The sequence below is a fragment of the Carcharodon carcharias genome, chromosome 3 (genome assembly GCF_017639515.1).
Source record: "Carcharodon carcharias isolate sCarCar2 chromosome 3, sCarCar2.pri, whole genome shotgun sequence".
In the NCBI taxonomy this organism is placed as follows: Eukaryota; Metazoa; Chordata; class Chondrichthyes; order Lamniformes; family Lamnidae; genus Carcharodon; species Carcharodon carcharias.
This window is the reverse complement of record NC_054469.1, coordinates 135,070,460-135,098,242: the sequence shown is the minus strand read 5'-3', so window position 1 is coordinate 135,098,242 and position 27,783 is coordinate 135,070,460. Positions and strand designations below refer to the sequence as shown.

The following is a 27,783-nucleotide window of genomic DNA, read 5'->3' as shown; positions in this document are numbered from 1 at the left end:
CTTCCCAAGCACAGAAGATCATTAAATCCTTTTTTGGCACTGAATCCAGCTGCAGCCTTCTCTACTGAAATAGTGGCGACTCTCATGGAGGGGCTGCTCCAAGAACAGAATCAGGGGTTCCTGGGGTCCCACTCGGTCGTTCACTCCCAGACACTGGCTGTGACCTCAGGAGGTCACCAGCAGTGTGAGGGATGGATGAGGCACCTAGTCTCTCTGTTAGGTGCCCATCCATCAATGATGAGCATGGAGGTCCAGTTGTGATTCATGTTGGCGAACGAGTGCTGTCTGTCATCTCTGTGGACTCCTCTCACGTCGCGTCAGACGAGGGCAGCAGCTCCTCCGCTCCTTTGCCAGTGACCGTGGCATCTTTTAAGGCTATGACGACTGAGGAGTGCCTAGTCATGTTGCTGGTCGCACCCTCCCAGGTGGAGCCTGCTCAGGTCCGCCAGCTAGAGGATGACCGCCAAGGTCATCAGGGACAACAGGACAGCAGAGTCAGAAATCTGCCTCCAAGGCCACTGCCAGCGAGGGGAGTGGGGGTAGGGGCGTCAAGACATAACACTCTCAAGCTTAAGTTTAAGGTACCGTGAACGCAGGATACAGTTATCACAGGTGATATTCTCTCATTTCATCAGTGTTATGTATTGTTTTTGTGTGACAATAGCAACAAAATTATGTTATGTTCCTTTTTCGCAACTCTGGAAATTAGGAATCTAGATTTTGTTTCAATGTACTGTGTGTCCTTTATGTTTTCCACAGGTGCAGGCCTCATCAGTGTGTCAGGGGCAGCAAACGTTATTACAGAGGTTGTGAGGCAACACTGGGGTCATGGGACTTCCTCCTCAGAAATGTGTGGGAAGGAGGTGGCGCCCTTGCTATGAGAGCAGAGCCATGCCTTGACAGCCTAGCTGAAGATGCGTTGAATAAAGGCCTCCCTGGTGTCTTTGCCTCCCTGAAAGTTCCTCAGGTCTGTCCCCAGGTCCTCACCCTGTGATTGCCTGGGCCCTTCATCGGATCCATCAGTAGAGTGGTCCCCTGAGACCTGTGGAGCTACCTCACTATCCTCATCCTCCAGTGGGTCCCCCCTTGCCAGCGCCAGATTGAGTAGAGCGCAGCAGACCATGGCAATAAGCGACACATGCTCCGAAGGATATTGCAGGGCACCCCCTTATCAGTCCAGGCGTCTGAACATCCTTCAGCAGACCAATGGTGCTCTCAACCACCGCCCTTGTGGAGGCATGACTCGTTTTGTACCTCTCTTCTTCCTTGGGTGCTGGCGTGGTGTCATCAGCCACGTTTTCATGGGATATCCTTTGTCACCCAGCAGCCAACCATCCAGCTGAGCTAGAGCCATGAACAGCCTTGGCACCTGGGAATGTCACAGGATGTATGCATCATGGTTTCTGCCAGGCTATTGTCATTAAGCTATTAATGAAAATATATTTGGAAATTATTTTTCTTTTAAAAATAGAGGTTTAGTCTGTGGGCATGTCTTAATTGGATTAAAGCCAGCTAGTCTGGATGCTTTGTTGTATACTAGTTTTGAGATGTAGGAGAGGTAGAGTGCATTTGCATTTTTTGAATACAGCATTCAAGAAGTGGGGTGAAATATGGCACTTAGCTAGCAGAGACCAAGCAATATGTTTACATTACTAAAAAAATTGGTACTATGAAAGGGGTTTTACTGTTGGAAGAGATGGAGTTCAAAGAGGCTAGTGATACAATGAGAATTTACATTCAATGAGCTGTGCTAGGTATAACCTCAGCATTTTTGTGTATGCAGGGCAGAGGCAATGTAAGATCAAAATAGCTGTATGCCTATAGCTGTCTCCATAGGAACCAAAGTGAAAAGAACCTCATTTTGAATTTGTACTATGAAAATGTTTTGCCTGGTGTCTGGTTAGGTCTATGGGTTGCTGTTGCCTTAATGGAGATTCGTTTGGGAATTTGTTAAAAGTTATGATCGTAGTCATTTGTAGCCATGTGTATATATTTAAACTTTTCTAAGTTAATAAAATGTTTCATTTAGTTTAATATAAAACCTCTCAAGAACCGGTGGTCTGATTCTTGAAGTTAGAGTTGTGTCTCAAACATACCACTTAAAAATATAGGTTATGACAGTTGTTTAAAGTTTCCCTCTGGGATTTTTAAATAACTCACCTTTACCGAAAGGCTGTCTCATAACACTAGCTTGCACAAACTTGCAGAATCAGGGCCTTGTGGTCATATTCTACCTGCACGTTCATGGAGTGGTAGCCCTTTCAATTCATCCGGCTGTCCCGTTGGCACCTTGATGGCCAGAGGAGTGCAGTCTATGGTTCTCAGGATGCAGGAGACCCAGCAATAGCTGCAAAACCTCTTGTTGCTCAGCTTGGCTGGCTTGGTCCGTACAGTAGTGAATGAATGTGTGGAGCGTCAGTGACGAGCCTGACACAACTGTAGACAGCCGATTGGGACACTCCACACAGATCCCCCACTGACTACTGGAAAGATCCGGAAGCATAAAAAATTGAGGCTACTGTAACTTCCAGAGCCACTGTCAGTGGGTGCCCACCCACACAGCTGGAGGCGATCTCCGGACCAATCATCTGATATATGGAAGTCACAGTGTCCCTAGAGAGGCAGAGCGTCCTGCAGCACTGGACCTCAGACATGTTGAGGTAGCTGAAGCGTTGCCCGTAGACTCTCGCTGCAGGATAGCGGAGTCTTCTGTGGTCCTTTCCGCCTTGCTCTCTCTGCTGGCCCTGCACCCCCAGCAACTGCGCCTCTCTTCCCACAGGTCTGTCCCTGCAATGCTGCCTGCAGACACCTGGCCTCCTCTCCCTTCTGTTCCTCTCTTCCCCCTCAGAATAGATCCCCTAGTGAAGTACACAATCCTCATTTGCTGAAATGCAGATGGCACTGTCCCAAGCACTGAAGGCTGTACTCAGCAGAAATGCTCTGAGAGTTGACAAAACAAAAGAGTCCTCAAGACAAAGCGAACAAAGCAAAAACTTCAGAAGAAACCACAGGAAAAAGTCTGAAATCTCAACAAACAAGCAGCAGCAATCTCTCACATGAACTCCAACAACTCACACAGCCAATGCTCTGTTCCCTTTTTATTCTGCCCTTGGATGAGAAAATTGAAAAAATGAGATGGCTGCCCACCTGTGTTGCCCATGCAACGAGTGCAAAATCGCATCTTAAAATTGCCTTCAATTGCATTTTTAATTGCCTTAAGTCACTGATTAATTGTTGGCGGGCGCGCTTCCCAGTCCCGCACGTGTCCACTCATTGAAATATCGTACAAGCGCGCAATAACGTTGGAATGTGTTCTCACAAGATTTAACACTCTTCCGGGTCGGCCGCACATCCGTTGCTCGCGTGTAAATTTCTGGCTTATATTTGTTTGTGTTACAGCAGCTAACATTGAAACATTTTTTTCCAGTATGCTGTATTTAGTGTTCCGGTGGCAAATATTTTTATCAAAGGACACTAGGCTGGATTAAATGCAGCCCATTGTGATGGGAAACAGTGGCTGGGACTACTTAACCATGGGAGAGGCCCCCGCATCAGAATCCAGCAGTGGAAAAACCTCAACAAAAACAGAATTACCTGGAAAAACTCAGCAGGTCTGGCAGCGTTGGCGGAGAAGAAAAGAGTTGACGTTTCGAGTCCTCATGACCCTTCAACAGAACTGATTTAGAAAAACCTCCCCTGATTAAGTCAAAGGGCAGCAGTGGCTGGCGTTGGATTCCCAGCTGCCAGTGGTGGGATGTCCTTTGGTTCATTAATGAGCCAATTAACACCCATTATCCCTGAACCCATTGCAATTTAGTGGTGAATCAGGGATTAAATGGAGGTCTCAAGGCTTTGACTCCCTCAGAAGGCTGCCAGCAAACCTTGACGGGTTTGCCAGCGGTCTTCCAGGTATTCTCCACCTGTGTTGCCCATGCAACGAGTGCAAAATCGCATCTTAAAATTGCCTTCAATTGCATTTTTAATTGCCTTAAGTCACTGATTAATTGTTGGCGGGCGCGCTTCCCAGTCCCGCACGTGTCCACTCATTGAAATATCGTACAAGCGCGCAATAACGTTGGAATGTGTTCTCACAAGATTTAACACTCTTCCGGGTCGGCCGCACATCCGTTGCTCGCGTGTAAATTTCTGGCTTATATTTGTTTGTGTTACAGCAGCTAATATTGAAACATTTTTTTCCAGTATGCTGTATTTAGTGTTCCGGTGGCAAATATTTTTATCAAAGGACACTAGGCTGGATTAAATGCAGCCCATTGTGATGGGAAACAGTGGCTGGGACTACTTAACCATGGGAGAGGCCCCGCATCAGAATCCAGCAGTGGAAAAACCTCAACAAAAACAGAATTACCTGGAAAAACTCAGCAGGTCTGGCAGCGTTGGCGGAGAAGAAAAGAGTTGACGTTTCGAGTCCTCATGACCCTTCAACAGAACTGATTTAGAAAAACCTCCCCTGATTAAGTCAAAGGGCAGCAGTGGCTGGCGTTGGATTCCCAGCTGCCAGTGGTGGGATGTCCTTTGGTTCATTAATGAGCCAATTAACACCCATTATCCCTGAACCCATTGCAATTTAGTGGTGAATCAGGGATTAAATGGAGGTCTCAAGGCTTTGACTCCCTCAGAAGGCTGCCAGCAAACCTTGACGGGTTTGCCAGCGGTCTTCCAGGTATTCTCCACATACTGTAGCCCACTGCCGTTTGGTGCTTGGCCCCTCTTGGATCCCTCCCCCAGGCCTGATCTGCCAGCTGATCCAACACGATAACCATTCGTTTTCCTGTTCTTCCACAGCCGGAAAGCTGCAGCTACTGTAGCACTCATTTGGAGCTGTAGTTTGCTAGCTACATTCAAATTAGGTTTTCTTTTATTAATTAATCAATCAAGGGACTAGGCATAGGCAGGCGATTGGCCTTGAAAGCTGCCCTCGCTTCCATTGGTGGTATAAGGAGCTGCTGGCCTGTGAATGGCTGCCAGCTCTCAGGTAGTGAGACTTCCACTACCAGGGACCTCAATCAGGAGGAAGGCCAGACCTTGGTCATTTAAATAACTGAAAGGCATTTGGTTCCATTGGGCCTCCCCCATGGAACTCATGGGGTTCTCCCCCTCAGTTCTCCGACTGTTGGGTGAGACCACCGTCAGCCTGACAGCATCCGGGCCAATACTCTTCTTCAATAATGTTACAGACAGTAAAGTTATTGGGGGGTTTCCTTCAGGATAGCACTTCCAAAGGAAATCTCAGTAATCTTGTTCCAGTACTCAGAGTAACATATCTGTAGTCAGCAGGCAATTATACCAACAGTACTCAAAACAGCTAATTTCACTTACCTAAAAAGTGCTTTAAGATTTTCTGGCAGCTCTGTTCGACCAGCGTAACCTGGATTCATTGTTATAAATATGCCAATAGCAGGTTTTAAAGAAATCTCTTCCCCAAGAAAGACAAATCTGCAAACAATAAATAAGATATATTAAACTGTCTAAATCGATGTGCATTAATAAATGATGGCTTCAAAACTGTTCATTTATATTTTTACACTCACCTCTTTTTCTTGTTTTTAATGGCATCTTGTATTGTTTTGACCTGCACTGCAACGACTGATAAAACTTCAATGGAGATTCGATTAAACTCATCAAAGCAGCCCCAAGCACCAGTTTGTGCCAAACCTTTGTAGATGTTTCCTACGGACTGTACAATGCAAAAGTAGTATTCATATACAGTAGTATTCACACCCTGTTCTGATGAAAGATTGACCTGAAACGTTAACTTTCTCTCCACAGATGCTGCCTGATCCGCTGAGTATTCCCAGCAATTTTCTGTTTTGATTTCAGATTTCCAGCATACACAGTATTTTGCTTCTGTGATGTAGTAGTATTCATACATTTTGTTTTATAAATGTAAGGTAGACACACGATGTCAGTCACTAGCAAGAATACCTTATAATCCATTTGCTCTGAACAGTTGAAGACATACACCATTACACCTAGGGCACGTCCAAGATCTTTAGTGGTCTCTGTTTTGCCTGTCCCAGCGGGACCTGCAGGTGCTCCACTCATGGTTAAGTGAAGAGACTGTGTGAGGGTAATATAGCACCTTCAAATGGAAAACAGTAGTTTATAATTATTTCAATTTTGACAACAGCATGAAAAGTATGATAAAGGATGCATATTTACATCAAATTCTAACAAAAACACTACACACTGAGTATAGTTTTGTGCTTGTAAGGTGTTCAGGACCCTCTAACTTGCAATTTGCTTCTCTTCTTTTTGTCTTCCTCTATTCACTTCATATTGTTCCCCTTAAAGAAGCTTTGCTTTAAAAACTTGACACTTTATTTAAAGAAATTGAGGAAATAAACTGTCTTTTTCTATTTTTATACTTTACATAACCTTAATTCTTTTATTGATCAACCTCCCTCTGTCTCTATCACTCAATATGTCTCTCTGTTCCTTTCTTTTGATCTCATAGGTATTAGAAATTAGAATGCGTTTGACAGGTATTAGTAATTAGCAAAAAAAAAACACAAAGATGACATAATTAGTTGGCTTCAAATTCAATGGTTTTGCTTTTGAAAACTGAAGTCAGTCAAATTCTCTTCCACCCTCTCTTTCTCAGTCCTTTGGGATTTACACTTTCTGAAGGTTATACAACATAACACAAGAAATACTACAGGTGTACAATTAATGCACTTGTCATTTTTCAACTCACATACTCATTCATACATATGTATATCTTGTCTTAGTTTTAAAAAAACACATTGATTTTATCTCAGTGAAGCTTTTGAAATTTGTCATCTCACATTTCAAAATAATTTGAGGAGAAACTACTGACTGAAAGTGGACTGATATATCCTGGGAATTTGAGAATTTAGATACACTGTACATGTTTCAAATGCACTACATAAATTCAGCTCACGGTCATCAAAATCCAAGCCCAGGCTTTTGGAGAGTCTTAAGGCTTTCAACTAAGAACTTTAATGAAGGAATTGTAAAACACAAGAGATAACACAATGGATAAGTTTGCTAATTCTATTTTTAAATAGCCCCTTGTTTGAATTTCTGCACAGCTTAAACACTTCCTTTGACAATAGAAATATTAGTTACTGAGAATAAGAGGCAGGCCAAGGAAATTTAAAAGAGCATTTTTAGCAATTTGTGGAAACCCAGTGGCCAGACTATGTGATCAAAGTGGAGAATTTACATAGATAAAACCAACAATACTAAATGTATAACACAGGAATTTATAATGCAAAATGTTGACACAAGTGAGACAAAAATCTGGTAACAGGAAATTAAGTTGCGCCGGCAGGAAATGCACACAGATATAAGGTTTGTATTAGAATAAAGCTAAATATTCCATGCAGAGAAATACATGCCTCCAGTCTTCCACAAACGTATTTTTTAAAACAAACTGTCTATGACACCACTGATGAAATATCATGCACCTTTGAAAAATGTTTTCGCATTATGACTACAGTAGCAGCACCAATTTTTGTGTTACATAAATTTTACAAACTCGATAACAGATGATAATGTACTGAACAAAACTGTGCCTCCAAATTCTAGATATGCACTCCTGGTACGTGAAGCCACACACCAGCAGCGCAATGTTGAAATTATCCCTTTTATCATCAAATCTTTTTGCAAAGTTTTTGTCTTTATTAGATCTATTTTGTATCATCATTTTCTCCCAGACATGTCCTAAATGAATTAAATAAAACTTTATTTTAGAAGTAGTTACATTTTAATAAAATGTTTCTCCACAGAACACTTACTCATTAAATCATTGGTGCAGACATATTCTGACTAGTAAATTGGTGCAGACATATTCTGATAGAGCATGTCCACGTGCCTCCCATATCATCGATGGCAGACTGTTTTCAGACCAATTATGAAATGAACTTTTTTAGTCTCTCCCAAGGAACTCTAACAAAAACTTTCAAAAATAAATTATCAGACAAAATAACTATCTAGGTATATTTAAAATTAAGTATGTATTGGAATTAGTACAAACATGTTTTCCTGTTGTCCCAAAACAAAAAAATATAGATATGAATCAAGAAGGTCTTATTGTCTATATATTTCATCAGTTAGAACCAACTGCACCCCTAATAATATCCAATTGATCCTAGGGCACTACAGTAGCCAAAAATATACTTCACATGTTGCTCACTCATTACACAAGAACTTTCTCACATCTGTTTCATAGTTCCTTTTACAAGTTTGAACCTATGCCACTTGTGTAACTGTCATATTCTAATTTGAAGTCCTGCTCCAATTTATCTTTCCTATACAATTTACTCTATAGTATTTGTCCTTTCAGTATAATTTATTATCATGTTTAACTCTGAGGTTTTCTTTGACACCATTATAGACACTTTTTACAGATGAAATATAGTAAATACATTTTACACGACTGGAGAAAATGACTGTAGTCAGTGGCAGTTTAAGAGATAATAATTTCCTGTAATAGGTCTTAGAATTAGCAATGTAATAACCTCTGACACTGCCATCTAGTGTTGCTGTCTTATTGCCTAAGAGAATAAGCAGTGTAATGCTTGCAGATCAGAGAAGTTCTATTGCCACTGCAGTCAATAGAGAAAATGGAAACAGATGCATTAATTTTCTGTTCTTGAAGCATTAATAAAACCAATTCTCTCCAGGTTTACTAATGCTAAAATCCAGCTTTACGAATGCTCATAACTTTGTGAAAAGGCTTGCTTTCCCCATGTCACAATCTTTCATCACTTTGGCATTAGTGTTGACATTGGGCATCTGGCCAACTTACCAATGATATGGTGGTTTCAGACCTCAAAGGTGGCTTACAACTATTTAACTAGTAGATATAATAACCAAGGGGGGTTTTAACTTCTACTGCCTGGTGAAAACCGAGTGGGTGGGGAGTTAAAATGAAGCATCTCTCTTACCAAATCAAATATTACCCCACTTGAAATATGGTATAAAAATTGAAATTAATAATTCATGAAAAAAATGTACATAATGTATGGTACAAACAGTGCATAGTTCAGCATTTGAGGAAAATACAATTAAGTGGCTATGCTAAATCTTAATCATAAGGAAAGCAGCTAAATCTCTGGACATGGAAAGCAAGCATTACATAGGGAAGAAACAGGCACATTCACTGCCATTCACATCCTGTCTTTGAAATAGTGCGCATGAATTCGTATATCCTATGCATGATTTGACACAGGAGAATATGAGTTGTTCATGTTCTGGTATTTGAAGTTCTGCCTCTGATACACCCATGCAGATGAAGCAGCCACATTTGTGCAGCTTCTCCTTCATCATTTGTTAAAACTTCTTCAATGCCAAGGTGGTTTACAATGCCAGAGCCGAAGTGTCACCAGAGGGTTTCCAACTTTTGGAGAAGATCCTGTTATAACCGAAGGAAGTCCATTTAGTTATCAGCTTGAGCCACCTTTCTAGGTGTTGAGTTTTCAGAGGCGACACTGCTCATCCAATCACCATAGGTAAGTTTCATTTTTGGAAGGAAAGAGCATCTTTAATGTACGTGAGTGGCAGGAATACCTGCCTCATATCAATGTATGCATAGATGCCATAATGATGAGAGGAGCAGACCTGGCTTTATAAAAAGGCAGAATTCGGTACTGAAATTTCCTGGATACAAAGGGCAGTATTTTCTGCCTGCTGGGCGGCGGGCCAAACACAATCTCCGGCAGGCGAGGAGCCGATCCCTGCCGGAGAAGTGGGCCCCGCCGCCAATTAAGACCTGCCCAGCATGACGTCTGCCGGGAAGCGCTATGCGCTCCATGTGCGGGTGGGGGGGGGAGGAAATCCCCAAAAGCGAGAGTGCGCTTTTTCGCGCATGCGCACGAAAGAGCACACATCTCCCTGAGGCTATGTGCTGTTTCAGGGAGATCGCTGACACTTTTAAAAACGTTAAAAATAGAAAAAAAAAATCCTTAACATGTCCCCCTCATGTGACAATGTCACATGAGATGGGACATGTTTGTAAATTGCACTAAAACTTTATTAAACTGTTTAAAACCCTACATGAAACCTCATCCCGCCGGTGGATGAGGTTTCATGTTTTTTCTAAATCCCGCCAGGGCTCCTGGCCTGCCCGCCAACCTTAAGGTTGGATGGGCAGGTCCTTTAATTGTTTCAATGATCCTGCCAATGGCCTCAATTGGCCATTGACAGGTCAGCGGGCCCACAGCTGATTTGACTGTGACCCCACCTTCCTGAAAATGTAAATGGGGCGGGATGACGTCGGAGGATCCCCCAACATCATCCCGCTTCATTTTATGTGTCGGCAAGCGGGCCCCACCCCCTGGTCGCCGACGGCAAAATTCAGCCCAAGGGACCAGATTTTCACCTGGTAATGGAGGCAGGAATGGGGTCAGACAAAACTTAGAATTTTTCGTACTGATTACAAATTTGCGGTGCCTTCCTGATCCTGCACTATTTTTGAGTGGCCTTTTCCTGGGTTAGGGAGGCCATGGGAAGCAACCTACATGCACGCCTTCTGAGGTCGAGGTCACCATTGCCAGCCCTATAGAATTTGAATTTCCTAACCCCACTAACTATTTTTGTGTGCTGGTGTGGGTTTTGGAAGTTCTAAAAAAAAAAACACCTCATTGGAGAGTTCATGAGCACTGGGTGAAATCTGCTGAGAAGTCAGGAACACTCTGACAGGTAACTGTTAAATATTTTGACAACTTCAAATGTAACTATTAGATGCTGTATGGTAATGTAAATGTGTTTTAACTGCAGTGATTCATCATATGGCTCTATCCTGAAAAAGATAAATTGACCATTACATTCAACAGCATTGTTTAAGTGTTGAGATGCATTAGAGTACTTTTCCTATAGGACAAAGTATCATAATGCATTCTGAACAGTAGAAAAATGTGCTGGGAATACTCCTGTCATGTTTTGGACTGTGATTGAAATATCAGGGGATCTTTAACTTTGGAACAAAAATGCCCTGCTGTTAACAGTTCAAAAGAACTCTAGCCATCTGCACCACTTCATAGATTCACAGGCAGACTGCTTTGAAGTGGAAATGAAATGCTATCTGTTCTCTCATTTTCACCTTTTGTGAGCTGCAATGGTTTGTTTCGGTAGCTGTGGCCATTATGAATGCTTGGCTAAGTTTTCAAAAGCTACAGAGCCAATTATCTCAGAGGGGAATATGTTTACATTTTGATGGAGTTTTAGGAGGTTATTAAATGATCTGTCTTTGTTGCGGTAAGTGAAGAAGTGTTTGCTTTTACAACATATTGACCACTTGTGGGGGGGGATTTACATTTTTTGAATTGCTTTTATGAGTAAGAGTTTTTTTCATTGTCAAGTGTATTTGAATGGCAGCTCTATTAGATTGTTATAAGTTTACTTTCTAATGCTTATTTCAAATACATCCTGAGGTCCGTACATCGTGGTTAGTGGGTGAGTGGCTATGGAAGATGCATGGGAGGCATGGAGAAGGCATAGGGAGTGTGAAGAGACATGAAGAGTAAAGGGAGTATGGGAGGCACAGAGGGGTCATGAGAGTATGAGGGGGCATGGAGAGCACATGGGGTGACACAGGGATATGAGGAGGCATGGAGGCCACATGGGGGTGAGGTTTAGGGGGCATATGAATGATGTTGGGATCTGGGTTGGTGTCCCCGAGAATCGAGGTGGCCCTTCTAACCAGCCTGCCTCCACACCCACAGTCCTCCTACATCGCGGCTCACAAAATCTGATCCCTTTCCGTCAATGTCTCTCAGAGACAAAAATATGGCAGGAATGGGGTTCATAGGTGGGCTCAGGTATCGGAAATCAGGAACTAGCCTGACTCGTGTTTCCTCAGCTCGAGACAAAAATCTGGGCCAAGGTGTTCTGGAAAAAATGGAGAAGGGGTAACAGATGACACAGCGAACCATGAGGAGGATAGTGATAGACTTCAAGACGACACAGGCTGGTGGTATGGGTGTGCACATGGCAGATGAAATTTAATGCAGAAGAAATGTGGAGTTATACTTTTTGGTAGGAAGAACGAGGAGAGGCAATTCTAAAAAAGGGTGCAGGAACAGAGAAACCTAATTAGAAATAGAAATTAGGAATAGCATTAGAATATACACATAAAATTAGCCTGAACTAGGTAAAGGGCTGGGTTAGATTTGTACGTGCATTTTTACTGAAAATTGCTTAAGATTTCACAGTCATGGAAACCAGGCTAGAGTAATCATAATTCTTAGGTATAGCTGCTAGTTTGAACAAAAAGCCATAGTTGAAAGAGATGGCAATTGGTATGAAGCTGTGTTAGACTTTTCACTTAACTTTGATTAACTAAGATGATTGTTGAAATGCATATGTCCAGTAGTATGTGGGAATAATAGACGTGATTGCAGTACTCAATGGCTCAGTTCCTCAGCCTGATAAGGGGTAAGAACAACTGCACTCAATGGCCATTGAAAATGTTTGTTATTAAACCTGATGAACAGGCCTAAGCATAAATAACTGTTGGGGGATGAATAAAACCTTTTGGTGGAGATAGTGGATTACGAGAGTTGGAATGTTATGGGAGGGTGGAACTCACCTATGACAGCCCAAGAGATGATAAGGAAGAAATTAGGTAAGAATGACCAAATGTGGCCACAAAAAAGTAATGGCAGGTGAATGACATCAAACATGTCTAAACCCAAAGTTCAGACATGGAACTTGACGTCCATAAGATATTTTGAGATAAAACAAATCTTTGTAGGACCAAAAGGCTATGTTAATAATACATCCAGGCATTTACCCTGGAAAAGGGTATAAGGTAAGAGACTTTGGGAGGGCTCACTGGAGTAAACAGTTAAAAAGGACTCTGACAGAAACCTCCAGTCAAACCTTCCTGAGAGGGTCCAGAAGTTGAGAAGACTTAGGCACCGAGAAGAGAAGTGAAAGAAAGAAATAGCTGGTTGTGCATGCTAGCCATCCTGCCCGATCCGGACTGGTACCTATTACTTGTTCGTATGCTGCTATATAATCTGTAATGTTATATAGCATCTTAAACTCTTAGTAAAGACTTAACATCCCACCATATTGGTTGCACTTGAATCCTGACTGGCTGATTGATTAGATAGCGTTAACTCTCAAGTAACTTCCTAAGTTTAACTTAGTTGTAACTCTCAAGTATCTTTCAAAGAATAAAAATTTCACAGAGAGGCAATATAAAGGGTACAATTCTAAAACAGGTCAAGGACAGAGAAGCTTGGGGGTACATGTGCACAAGTCATTCAAGTGGCAGGGCACAATGAGAAAGTTGTTAAAAAGCATATGGCACCCTGGGCTTTGTAAACTGAGACATGGGGTAGAGAAGAAAGGAAGTTATGAAGAACTTTCATAAAACACTGTTTTGGCCTCAACTGGAGTATTGTGTCCAGATCTGGCACCGTTCTTTAGGAAGGACGGGTAGGCTTTAGAGAGGGAGTAGAAAAGATTTATAAGAATGGTTCCTGGGATGAGGGACTTCAGTTGCAAGGATATTTGATAAAGGTGTTAAAAGTCATGGAGAAAGTGTCCCCCTCGGCAAAGGATCAAGAATCAGAGCACACCAATTTAATGAGACTGGCAAAAGAATCAAATGCAACAGTGAAGAGAAACCTTTTTTTTAATGGAACAAGTGGCACAGTATATGAAAGAGTGATGGAGTGAGATTTGATTGTGGTTTTCACAAGGGAATTGGATGAGTACCTGAAAGTAAAGGATTTGTAGAGCTACAGGGAAAGAGCTGGTGAATGGAATTAGCTAATTGCTTTTGCAGAGAGATAGCAAAGGTTTGACTAGCCAAATTGCCTTTCTTCTGTGCTGTAACCAGTCTATTATTCAATGATTCTATCACTACTTTAAATGAAGTATTCTTGAAGGCTGGCAAAAGCCTTTGATCTGTGGTATCATCTCTTAAAGTGTTTATATATTCTGTCCCTCTCCCTCTCTCTCTATTCTATCCCTCATCTCCTCTGCCGCTCCCTCAGTCCTTCTCCCCTCTCCTTATCTCTCTCTTTTCTGTCTCCACTTACTCTTTTTCCAACCCTATCTGCCCTTGTCCTTTCCCCAACCCTCCTCCCTTCTCTTCTCACTCCTAGTTTTCTCTTACCCTGTCTCTCCTTCATTTCTTTCCCTCAAGCAAAATCTTTGCTTCATTCTCCTTCCTCTGTCACCTCCCGCTCCCTATAAACTTGTCAGACTATAATTACACCTTCAACAGAATTACCTGGAAAAACTCAGCAGGTCTGGCAGCATCGGCGGAAAAGAAAAGAGTTGACGTTTCGAGTCCTCATGACCCTTCGACAGAACTTGCGTTCGAGTCCAAGAAAGAGTTGAAATATAAGCTGGTTTAAGGTGTGTGTGTGGGGGGCGGAGAGATAGAGAGACAAAGAGGTGGGGGGGGGGGTGGGGGTGTGTGGTTGTAGGGACAAACAAGCAGTGATAGAAGCAGATCATCAAAAGATGTCAACGACAATAGTACAATAGAACACATAGGTGTTAAAATTAAAGTTGGTGATATTATCTAAACGAATGTGCTAATTAAGAATGGATGGTAGGGCACTCAAGGTATAGCTCTAGTGGGTTTTTTTTTATATATAATGGAAATAGATGGGAAAAGGAAAATCTTTATAATTTATTGGAAAAAAAAGGGAAGGGGGAAACAGAAAGGGGGTGGGGATGGGGGAGGGAGCTTACGACCTAAAGTTGTTGAATTCAATATTCAGTCCAGAAGGCTGTAAAGTCCCTAGTCGGAAGATGAGGTGTTGTTCCTCCAGTTTGCGTTGGGCTTCACTGGAACAATGCAGCAAGCCAAGGACAGACATGTGGGCAAGAGAGCAGGGTGGAGTGTTGAAATGGCAAGCGACAGGGAGGTTTGGGTCATTCTTGCGGACAGACCCTGTCGCTTGCCATTTCAACACTCCACCCTGCTCTCTTGCCCACATGTCTGTCCTTGGCTTGCTGCATTGTTCCAGTGAAGCCCAACGCAAACTGGAGGAACAACACCTCATCTTCCGACTAGGGACTTAACAGCCTTCTGGACTGAATATTGAATTCAACAACTTTAGGTCGTAAGCTCCCTCCCCCATCCCCACCCCCTTTCTGTTTCCCCCTTCCCTTTTTTTTCCAATAAATTATAAAGATTTTCCTTTTCCCATCTATTTCCATTATATATAAAAAAAACCCACTAGAGCTATACCTTGAGTGCCCTACCATCCATTCTTAATTAGCACATTCGTTTAGATAATATCACCAACTTTAATTTTAACACCTATGTGTTCTATTGTACTATTGTCGTTGACATCTTTTGATGATCTGCTTCTATCACTGCTTGTTTGTCCCTACAACCACACACCCCCACCCCCCCCTCCACCTCTTTGTCTCTCTATCTCTCCGCCCCCCACACACACACCTTAAACCAGCTTATATTTCAACTCTTTCTTGGACTCGAACGCAAGTTCTGTCGAAGGGTCATGAGGACTCGAAACGTCAACTCTTTTCTTCTCCGCCGATGCTGCCAGACCTGCTGAGTTTTTCCAGGTAATTCTGTTTTTGTTTTGGATTTCCAGCATCCGCAGTTTTTTTGTTTTTATATAATTACACCTTTCTACCAGAGGACATAATACAGTGCCATCATTGGTGGACATGCATAATTGCAGTATGGCAAGCTTACATAAGTTGTTCCAATAATATACATGGTGAGAAAAACTTAAAATGGAACTATAAGACTACTAAGGACAGAGTGTATGACTGAAAAATGTGAATTGAATTTCCTGGTGCAATGGTCCAATTAAACCTGTCTTCCAATTCTGCTTCACCCCACATTCAGTTTAAGCCTTGCAAGGTAGATTTTAACTTCATTCGCAGATGTAAACAGGGAGGTAGGCCCTGAAAATGGCTTAGCTGCCATTACCTTGGGAAGGTGAGATAGGCAGCTGGAGCACCTACCTTTTTCAGACAGGAGGCTATGTGTATTATGCAAATCAAGGCCTTATGACATACACCGGATTCTGATTGCAACTTTGGAGTACAGCTGTTTGGAAAGCATACCATATCCATTTGTACCAGCAATCTTTGACAAACAGTTCAGACAATGATCATCTTCTTAAGTGGCACCAGAAGGAGCAGGATTGCCTCTCCTGGACTTTAAATGTTGGCCAGCTCAATGTAGAATCTATCAACTTCTCAACTCTCCCAACACAAGTGAGCTGCCACAAGCAACAGCTTGACAGTTTGTAAATGAGGCCCGAGCCTGAAAATGACTTGGACCTCATGTCTGCAAGACACAGCCACATCTGCCCACTACTTGGTCATTATCTGTCCAGTGATAAAATCAGCCCTCCCGTATGCAATGCCATGAAAGATGGACTGGAAATAAGATGACAAAATATTATGTTAAACAAACTTTGAAGTTTTGACTTTAAAATGAGTTAGTAATATTTACCTGTCAGTCAGAGGAGTGATCACCAGTCGAGAAGTGTTGCCCAAATATTCATAAGAGTACTGAAACTGAGCGTCACAGATGTTGACAAAGCAGTCATTCTTATTGTTGTCCCAGCGATGCCGCAACTGAGACAGCCAAGCAAAGGCTTGGGCATTCATGACCTGAGAGAAAATAATGAATATTTATGTTTATCTAATGAGGAAATTGGTTGAGTGGAAGTAAACAGAAAGCAAGGATAATTGGCAGGTACTCTAATTGGCAAGATGTGACTAGTGGTGTCCCACTTGAATCTATGTTGGACTCTCAACTATTCATTAATGACTAAGATGATGGGATAGCCACATAGCCAAAATTGCTGAAGGTGCAAAGATAATCAGCATTGTAAGAGTTTAGATGGAAAACATAAAATTAGGAAGAAATATTGATAGATTAAATGATGACCAAAAAAATAATGAAGAGGGAGAAAATAAACTTTGAGGGTAAATTAGCAACTAGTATAAAAATAGACAGTAAGAGCTTCTTTAAATATATAAAAAGGGAGGCGCCAAAGTGAACATAGGCCCTTAGAGAATGAAGCTGGCGAAATAATAATGGGGAATCAGGAAATGGCACAGGAGTTGAATAAATACTTTGCTTCAGTCTTCGCGGTAGAAGATACTAATAGCATTCCAAAAATACTAAATAATCAAGGGGCAAAAAGAAAAGTACTAGGGAAACTAGTGGGGCTAAAGGCCAATAAGTCCCCTGGACCTGATGAGTTGCATCCTAGGATATTAAAGGAGATAGCTGCAGAGATAGTGGATGCACTGGTAGTAATCTTCCATGAATCCTTAGATTCTGGAAACATCCCAGAGGATTGGAGAATAGCCAATGTAACACCCTAATTCAAAAAGGGAGACAAAAAACAGGTAACTATAGGTCAGTTAGCTTAACATATGTCATTGGGAAAATGTTGGGAGTCTATTATAAAGGATGTAATAGCAGAGCATTTAGAAATACATAATCTAATCAAGCAGAGTCAGCATGGCTTCATAAAGGAGAAATCATGCCTAACAAATATTTTGAGGAGGTAACAAGCAGGATAGATTAAGGGGAACCAGCAGATATAATATATTTGGATTTCCAAAAGGCGTTCGATAAGGTACCGCACATATGCTACTTAAGATAAGAGCCCATGGTGTTGGGAGTGGTATATTAGCATGGATTGAGGATTGGCTAACTAAAAGAAGACAGAGAGTTGGGATAAGGGGGGCATTTTCGGGATGGCAACCTATAACTAGTGGAATGCCACAGAGATCAGTGCTGGGGCCTCAATTATTTACAATATATATTATTGACCTAGATGAGGGTAACAAATGTACTATCTCCAAGTTTGCAGATGACACAAAGGCATGTGGCGAGGATGACACAAGGAGTTTACAGAGGGATACAGACAGGTTAAGTGAGTGGGCAAAAACTTGGCAGATGGAATATAATGTGGGAAAATGTGAGGTTATACACTTTGGCAGGCAGAATAGAGAAGCTGAATATTATTTAAATTGAGAGAGACTGCAGAAGGCTGCAGCACAGAGGGATTTGGGAGTCCTCTGGCATGAACCACAAAAAGCTAACATACAAGTTCAACAGATAATAGGGAAGGCAAATGGACTGTTGGCCTTTATTCCAAAGGGAATGGAGTATAAAAATAGGGAAGTCTTGCTAAAATCCTGTGAACATTTTTGGTCCCTTTATCTAAGAAAAGATGTACTGGCATTGGAGGCAGTCCAGAGAAGGTTCACTAGGTTGATCCCAGGTATGGAGGGAAATTCTTATGAGGAGAGGTTGAGTCGGTTGGGCCTGTACTCATTGGAGTTTAGAAGAATGAGATGCGACCTTATTGAAACATATAAGATTCTTAGGGGGCTTGACAGGGCAGATGCTGAGAGGTTGTTTCCTCTTGTGGGAGAGTCTAGGACCGGAGGGCATAATCTCAGAGTAAGGGGTCATCCATTTAAAACTGAGATGAGGAGGAATTTCTTCTCTAAGAGGGTAGTCAATCTGGATTCTTTACAGCAGAGGGCTGCAGAGGCTGGGTCGTTAAGTATATACAAGGCTGAGATAGACAGATTTTTAATCAGTAAGGGAATCAAGGATTATGGGGACAAGGCAGGTAAGTGGAGTTGAGGATTATCAGATCAGCCATGATCTCATTGGGCTGGATTTTACTGATGGCGAGCAGAGGCAGGGCCCGCTCGCCAACACGTAAAATGACACGCGATGATGTTGGGCAGAACTCCCAGCGTCATTGCGTCCCATTTAAATTTTCAGGAAGGCAGGGGAGCAGCAAAATCAGCTGTGCGCCCGCCGACCTGTCAATGGCCAACTGAGGCCATTAACAGAGCAATTAAAGTAATCAGTGGACCTGCCCGTCCAACCTTAAGGTTGGCGGGCAGGCCAGGAGCCCTGGCGCGAACTAAAAAAAGCATGAAACCTCATCCACAGGCAGGATGAGGTTTCGTGTAGGGTTTTAAAAATTTTAATAAAGTTTTTTTGGAAATTATGAACATGTCCCAACTCATGTGACATTGTCACATGAGGGGACATGTTAGGGAAATTTAATTTTTCTATTTTGAACTTTTTCACATTTTGAGCTGATCTCCCTGAGGTTGCACTTAGCCTCAGGGAGATGAGTGCGCTCTTTCATGCGCATGCGTGAAAGAGTGCACTCTCAATTTTAGGACCTTCCCCCCCACGCCCCCGCCTGCACAGGAGTGCATAGCGCTTCCGTGCGGATGTCTCGCTGGGCGGGTCTTAATTGGCGCTGTGCTTCCGATCAGGGGTGCCGATCGGATGCATGCCCGCATGGGCGGAACTCCCGGCATCACCGCGTCCCATCAACTTCCCCCCCCCCCCTAATGGGGGAAAATTCAGCCCATTGAATGGTGGATCAGACTCGATGGGCCGAATGGCCTACTTCTGTTCCTATGTCTTATGGTCTAATGGGCAACTGTGCAGTCATAGGAACATCGGACTTAGAAGCAGGAGGAGGCCATTCGGCTCTTCGCACCTACGCTGCCATTCAATGAGATCATGGCTGATCTGGTTGTGGTCTCTACTCCATTTTCCTGTCTGCCCCCCACAGCCCTTGCCTATGAAAAATCATTCAAATTCAGCCTTGAATAACTTTAATGCCTCCATCTTCAGTACTTTCTGGGGTTAGAACTTCCGAAATGGTGAAATAAATTATGAACAGGTACAGAAAATAATCAAAATGGCTAATGGAATACTGGCCTTTATATCCAGAGGACTAGAATACAAGGGGGTAGAAGTCATGCTTGAGCCACGCATACAAAAGTCTTGGTTAGACCACTACTGGAGCACAGCAAACAGTTCTGGGCACCGCACCTTAGAAAGGATGTTTTGGTCTTGGTGAGAGTGCAACGTAGATTTGCTGGATGGTACCCATTCTCTAAGAATCAAGCTATAAGAAGAGATTAAAGAAACGACAGTTGCATTTCCTGGAATTTGGAAGGTTAAGGGGTAATTAGATAGGTTTTCAAGATATTAAGGGGAACAGGTATGGTGCCTTGGGAGAAACTATTTCTGCTGGTTGGAGAGTCTAGGATTAGGAGGCATTGTCTAAAAATTAGACTCAGACTGTTCAGGAGTGAAATTTGAAGATATTTCTTCACGTAAAAGGTGGTAGAACTTTGGAACTCTCTTCCAAAAAGGCAGATGCAGGATGGAGTCGGGGCTGCCGTCCCTGGATGCAGATCGGAGGTAGCTCAACTGTTGCCAAATGGTGAGGTGGGCTGTTTAAAAGGCCCACCTCAGTTCTCTGGGGTTTTATCCCAGATGTTTGCTTATGTTTTAGGACCTCTAGCCCTCATCCACTACCCATGCCAACTTCTTATTCTACCCATCCTCAATGGCCCCTCCTACCATCCATGCCAACTCATTTCCCCATCCACTCGCTATGGCTCCTCATACCCTCCACGCCAATGCATGCTCCCCAATATCCCCAATGCAAACTTAATATCAACTCATAACCACTCCTGCCAACCCACCCACCATCTTTTTCCTTTACACCGTCCATGCCATTTCACCCAGTCTCCCCCATGGGCAGATCTTAGGAGGACCAGAGGGCATAATCTCAAATTAAGGGGTCACCCATTTAAAACTGAGATGAGGAGGAATTTCTTCTCTAAGAGGGTAGTCAATCTGCATTCTTTATCACAGAGGGCTGCAGAGGCTGGGTCGTTAAGTATATACAAGGCAGATCTTAGGAGCCATGTTGAGATGAAATAAATTTCTAACTATCTATTACAGCCTTCACTATATTAAAAAAACTACCATTTATGAAAGCCCATTCAAAATTTTTAAATCCTCTGAAATACTTAATCCCTTATGAAAACTGACTTGCATTCAAAGACAGCTAATCCTTTAATAACCTCTGAGCTGCTAAACTGTAAACTTAGGCCCCTGCTAGGATAATTATAGGCTGTGGACAGCAGCTAAGCACTAATACTGACATAATAATAGGCCTTAGGGTAATGTCAACAAACAGCTATTGTTGCAAGGCCATTTTTTTCCCTCTGATACAGGCAGTCTTTTTTTTTTAAAGTGTTGGGAATATAAATAACTTTACAGCTTGACAGTTCGACAGACCCTCTCTGCTTTTCAAGAGCACTTACGCCTACTCTAAAAATTCATAACTCCCACGTTCCGGTTAAGGCCCTTGCTAATGTGAAAATAGAGTCTGTTTGATCTCAGCATTGAGTTTAAATCGCACTGTTGAGTTCAGTTTCCCTCAAGAGAGAGTTATCCCACCCCCTTTCCTCTACCAATGAAAACAGGATCTGTCAGAAATCAGGACAGGGCTTCTGAATCTAGGTTCCGCCCACCGTTTTAGAAGGTCTGCGGAGATTCGGAACTCTGTGAAAATCCAAGCCATAATATCCCAGTTCAAGGTAGTGTTCTATATTTTAGTAAAAAATACATGAACAGCACACAAATTACAAGAAGGTAGCACGAGGGGAAAGTAGCCTGCTCAAAACAAGAAACAAAATAAAGATGTAGTTTACTTGCAATCAACTCTCTAACATACCTTTTGAGCAATAAGCTTTGCCACAACATCCCGAGCATGGACATCTATGGTGCATACAGTCATAATCTTCTGCCTGTCACCTGGTGTCAGCTCTCCCAGCAACATGTTGATCAGAGCATTCAACTGCACCACCTGTAAATTAAAAATAAATCACTCCATTTCAGTCACAGGAACCCTATGCATGGAAAACAAATGTAAAATAAACATAATTTGCAGACTGAATAGCTATTATAATAGCTGATAGGATGGACCACAAAGTAAATTCACAACACTTAATTTCACTTTGTGGCTGAATTTCAGATATAGTTTAACAAACGACCACTTAGTTCCTGACTTGATTGTTTCATAGCAATTTTCATTCCAAAATATTACCTTTAGTCTTAAATTTAAATTAATGGCTCAGAGATTGGATATCAGCCCCGCCCATTTTACGGAAGTTTAAAAATATGAAAATGTCTCTAATAAATTTTCCCAGAAACTTATTTGTTGCAACATGGTTTTGCAAGCACCTGCAGCATTAGAGCACTCCTCAGAATAGCTTGATGTTGTGCTCGCACTGTTTGTACAAAGAATTTGGCATATGTGACCTCACCAGAGTACTATAAATCGCGGCGTATAAGTCAACTTGGCATATAAGATGACCCCATTTTTCCAGTTCTAAAAATCATGTTTTTGCATTTACTCAGCATATAAATTGATGCTGCTTTTCAGCCACTACGTGCTATAGTAATTCTATTATCGTGGTTTTATCTCAGAATTTGCTAGCTTCTTACTCCAGAAGGGATTTTGTTGGAGGCAATGGTCTTTTATTGAAAACACATTTATTTACATACTAACTATTTACAAAGGTTATCTAAGACCAAGACATACCTGGAGCTACTCTCAAAGATGCTGCTCAATCGTCTTCTCTCAGTGATTAACATCACTGTGATATAGCTCCTTCCACACATGTACAGTAGTTATTATTAGAGTTAATCCTTTATTCCATAGTAGTCAGCCTCAATTTTTCACCCCCACCTATGCATGTTTTTCCTGACGGTACCTCATAACTGGATGCAGGGGATCAAGCTGGCTATACGAGCTATGTTGCAAAGATACACAGACATTTAAGACATGCACATTCTTTGTGTTGGATGCCAATGGCATTTTGAAATGGTGACAACCCACACTGGCAGTTCACTTTTATACTTGGTGTATCAGTTGACCCTCATTTTTGGAGGAGTTTTTCGAGGCTTCAAAGGTCAACTGATACACTGACATCTATGGTACTCAATATGAAGGAGGTCCTACTTGTTGAACCTGCTCAATTTGTCAAATGTCCAGCAACTTCTGTACACCAATAAGAGTAAAATATACATTGTTTGCTTTTGTAGAATTTCCACATGGGTTTTTTCTGATCTCCCACTGTAACTTTTGTGGAAATGTAGTGGCGACCCAAGAGCAACCATATAATTGGGTGGTTCACATTGCTTCTTCAGGGTTTCTGCATATACTCAATCAAGTTATGGTGGGATATCTGGAGAAGCTCCAAAGAAATTCTTATCAGGCATCTTACATAACCAACTGTTGCAAATATTAACACGCATAGGTTCCTACTCCTATATTGTAGGAAGCCCCATATGCCAGGACATTTCCTCATCTGAAAAGACTGTAATCTGGAATTTCCATAAGGATTCTCTGACAAGAGATCAGCACAAACTTTAGGGAAACAATGGTACCATGTTAAGGGTTCTTTTCTAAATCATGTAGAAACAAATATTTTTTGCATTTATTCCCACATTTGCAGTTGATAACTGGTGGAAAGTAATAGATTCCTCAGCCAAGTGGCTTTCAAGTCATAAAAATAATCTAACAACTATTAATGAGAATATAAAACTCACTGGACTGAAGACGGAGGTTCTGGTAGTTCCAAAGGCAGATTTGAAGATGCAAACTCACCAGTTGGGATCTGTTCTACAATACTGCCAGGAACCGGAATCTAGATCCTGATAGTGCACAGTTTGCATTTCAATTAGTGATATGATTGGAAAATGCTTCCTTGCAGTATTGTAACAGAGAGCAATCTTTACTCACCAACAGGTGTATAACAGGCACTTTCAGGTGTTTTTCTCCCCTATCTAAATACCTTACAACGTGCAATCCAATTAATTTGCAACTGAGATTTGACATAAAATTACCAAACCAACCACTAACAACACTTTTTAGATCTCTACACTGGGATAACAGCAGAATTAATCACTTGATTAAAAAGCCCCAGTCAATCATGAGACAATTTCTAATTACATTTTGCTACCATTGCAAGTTATGCTGCCTGCTGTTTTAATAATGTACAAATTACTTATATTAAAGTTTTGAAAATAGCGTTTTTGTGTATAGCTCTGGATGCTATAACAGCAGCAACACTTCGAAGTGTTTTCATTGACTATAAATTGCTTTGGGAGGTTGTGAAATGTGCTATATAAATGAAAATTATTTAGTTATGATACAATATACATTACAGTTTCTAGAGATAACAAAGATAACCAAAACATCTGAGCATACATTGTTGTTACAGAAATTTACTGAGGGAACAGAACTGATAAATTGAAAATATATTTGATTTTAGATGCATAGATTTTAAGAGTGAAGTTTACATACTGAACAGTTATTTAGCAGTGTGACTGTCAAATGAGTGGAAGCTCAGTCAACTGGGAGTTCAAGCACGTTGTCTAGTTTATTTAGTATTCCAAAAGAATAGCACATTCAGCAAATTAGCATGTAATCTGACTTTTTTTGGAAAACTGAATATAACCAAAAAGCAAATAGGACTTTCTTATAGATTATCAACAAGCTCCATACTTCCTCTGACAGCTCATATCCACTCTGAAAAGTACAAATCTCTGGAAGGACAAAGACAGAATTAGATAGAGGATGCAGAACATTTTATTTAAAAGCTTTTTCAAAGAAAATTGTAAAGTTCACGTAAATTATTTCTGCTGAGAAATGTAATTTATATAAGCTGACAGCTTCACATTCAATGAAGATTTTCATCATTCTTCATTAAGATATCCAAATGAAGATGTGTCAACTCAATTAATTTAACTATTGCTGAACTTCTCTGAAATATTATATTTTTCTTCAAATTCTACTAGTAACCTTTTGTCTATGGAGTACAAAGAAAAACTAATTGTGAAGACAAAAGAGTGTAGGTGTTTCTGGGGTTGTGAAGACGCAATGATCCTGCTGAACACAAACATTTCTGTTACTGTGCTTAGAATATAGGATCGCCTGGGCACCGTGTATAGAGAAAAACTGGGCAGAGACAAAGCCTGCTGGTTCTGAGCCATTAATTTAAATGGATGGAAAACTCGCTATAGGCGTCATCTTTCCGGCTTGTTTTGCTCAGTATCCCAGTGATTCTTTATGCCAAATACAATAATAGGAAAATCTGACCCATCTCTAATCAGTGCACTAAGAAGAACGGTTACCGAAAGCAACAAAAGCCTAAAAAAATGCTGAATCTCAATGTTAGCAGAATATTTCTAACTAAAATACATAGAACTGGAAGACACGAGTACAAATGGGCCTCAAGATAAACAAGAGATTCAGATTTTTTCCTCACATCATAGTGCATGTGCTTGGGTTACAGATAGATATCAACAGAAAATACTTAACAGGCCCGAGAAAGAAACAGAGTCAACGGCTGGATTTTCTGGGTGCCATGGTTCTTGCCCCCTCCCAGCTAAAACTTCGGGTGGAAGCTCGTCCACAATCCCGATGGCTGTCCTGCAGAAATTTATTGATGGCAGCAGCATTAATTACTTTAAGGAGCGACTTCCACCCCTATTGAAGGAGGAAGTCCCGCCTTAGAAAGTTGCCTGCCAATGGACATAGTCCCAGCAGCCCCAGGCAGGAATAGTGGCCACTGCTGGGACTACATACAGTCTGACCACACTGAGAAGCCCAGGGAATTCAGGGCCTGGGGTCTCAGGGGTGAGTGGGGTGGGGGGCTGGGTTCAAGAGGCTGGTGGGGGGGTTAGATGGGGAGGGGGGGGAATGATCTTGAGGGGGAGGTGGTGCCTCCAAAGGGGCCAGGGGAGCTACAAAGGAGGTCCCCTCACCTTGCCTGACAGCAGCCACCGCAGCTAAAGATGCCAGGCTTTCCACATGCCTTTCCTGCAGTGGATAAAATACTTGCCATTAACTGGCTACTCCAGGGCCTCAATGGGCTAAACAGCAGGTGGATCACCCGACATGTTAGGGGGCGGTGGAGATTTTATGCCCCTGCTTCCAATCCTGGTGGGGGAGTGTAAAATCCAGCCCAACATTTAAACTCATTGTTCTTTCATCAGAACTGGCAAAAGTTAGAGTTGAAAGAGGTTTTCAGCAAATAAAGAGGCAGGGAAAAGGGTGGGAGAAGGAAGGTTAGAAGAAGAATGAAGATCAGTGATAAGGTGTAAAGCAGGAGAAATTACATGACGAAAGAGATTGGTAACTGGATAAATGAAAAACAAAAGGTGACCTCTTCAGAACGGATACAATGTAGACAGAAAAACGGGGAGCATGGAATAGAATCCTAACAGAAAGAGGGATGAGTGGGAACGTAGTTGTGAAGGTCAATGGGTATAGCAGGTATTGGTTATTAGCCTGCCCCAGAAATGGAGATAAATGAAGTACAGGAAGGGGAGTCACAGATGGGCCTTGTGAAGCTGAGGGGTGGAAACTAGAAGAAAATATGATGACATTTTCCAGTTTGGGGCAAAAGCAGGAGACAGGATTGATACAGTCACTAACATATCAGAAACAGAGATAAGGGGAGTGGCCTGTATGGGACTGGAAAAACAGCATTCCACATATCCCACAAAGACAAGCAGCGCTAGGATTCATAAAAGGTTCCTACTGCAATATCTTTTATTTGGAGGAAGTCAGTGGAGACAAAGGACAAGGGGCCAGCTTAAGAAAAAATGCAGCCGAGTGGAGAAAGTTGCCTGTGGATCATGATTAGTTGGACCATCATTCAAGGAAAAAGCAGAGGGTCCTCAGGAGAAGTAGAGCAATTAGACATCCATGGTGGAAAAGAGGCAGTTAAGGCCAGGAAACTAGAAACTGTTAAAGTGGTGGAGAGTGCTGAAGAGTCACAGATGCAGGCGGGAAGAGACTGGACAAGGTGGAAAAAAAAGTCGAGTTAGGAAGGATTCAATTCAATGGGGCAAGCATAGGCTGAAACTAGATCTAGATGAAGGAACTGAGGGCATCCTGGCGAAATTTGCAGATGATACAAAGATAGGTGGAGGGACAGGTAGTATTGAGGAGGCAGGGATGCTGCAGAAGGATGTCGACAGGTTAGGAGAATGGGCAAAGAAGTGGCAGATGGAATACACATGGGGAAGTGTGAGGTCATACACTTTGGTAGGAAGAATAGAGGAATAGACTATTTTCTAAATGGGGAGAGAATTCATAAATCCGGAGTGCAAAGGGACTTGGGGGTCCTAGTCCAGGATCCTCTTAAGGTTAACTTGCAGGTTGAGTCAGTAGTTAGGAAGGCAAATGCAATGTTGGCATTTATTTCGAGAGGAATAGAACAAAAAAGCAGGGATGTGCTGCTGAGGCTTTATAAGACTCTGGCCAGACCACAGTTAGAATATTGTGAGCAATTTTGGGCCCCGTATCTCAGGAAGAATGTGCTGGCCCTGGAGAGGGTGCAGAGGAGTTCACGAGAATGATCCCAGGAATGAAAGGCTGAATATATGAGGAACGATTGAGGACTCTGGGTCAATACTCGATGGAGTTTAGAAGGATGAGGGGGGGATTGAAACTTACAGAATACTGAAAGGCCTGGATAGAGTGGACGTGGGGAAGATGTCTCCATTAGTAGGAGAGATGAGCACCCGAGGGCACAGCCTCAGATTAAAGGGAAAACCTTTTAGAACAGAGATGAGGAGAAACTTCTTTAGCCAGAGGGTGGTGAATCTATGGAATTCATTGCCACAGAAGGCTGTGGAGGCCAGGTCACTGAGTGTATTTAAGACTGAGATAGATAGGTTCTTGACTGGTAAGAGGATCAAAGGTTATGGGGAGAAGGGGGGCGAATGGGGTTGAGAAACTTATCAACCATGATTGAATGGCGGAGCAGGCTCGATGGGCCGAATGGCCTAATTTCTGCTCCTATGTCTTATGGTCTTATGGAAACAATGTGTAGACCAGGGCACCACTCTTTGTGGATCTTGGGAAGGAGGCAGATATAGGCTTCGTGGGATTGGGAACTATA

General features: G+C 42.1%; 1 protein-coding gene across 1 annotated transcript in view; it reads right to left on the bottom strand.

The window, feature by feature from the left end:
- LOC121276335 (dynein heavy chain 11, axonemal-like) overlaps positions 1-27,783 on the bottom strand; it is a 564,873-nt gene that overhangs the window by 338,615 nt on the left and 198,475 nt on the right. Inside the window, exons 31-35 of the mRNA XM_041184616.1 lie at positions 21,537-21,668; positions 16,451-16,611; positions 5,944-6,100; positions 5,550-5,695; positions 5,338-5,454 (exon numbers count right to left, since the gene is read on the bottom strand). Coding sequence (XP_041040550.1) covers positions 5,338-5,454; positions 5,550-5,695; positions 5,944-6,100; positions 16,451-16,611; positions 21,537-21,668 — 713 coding nt within the window. The remainder of the gene's footprint in view (positions 1-5,337; positions 5,455-5,549; positions 5,696-5,943; positions 6,101-16,450; positions 16,612-21,536; positions 21,669-27,783) is intronic.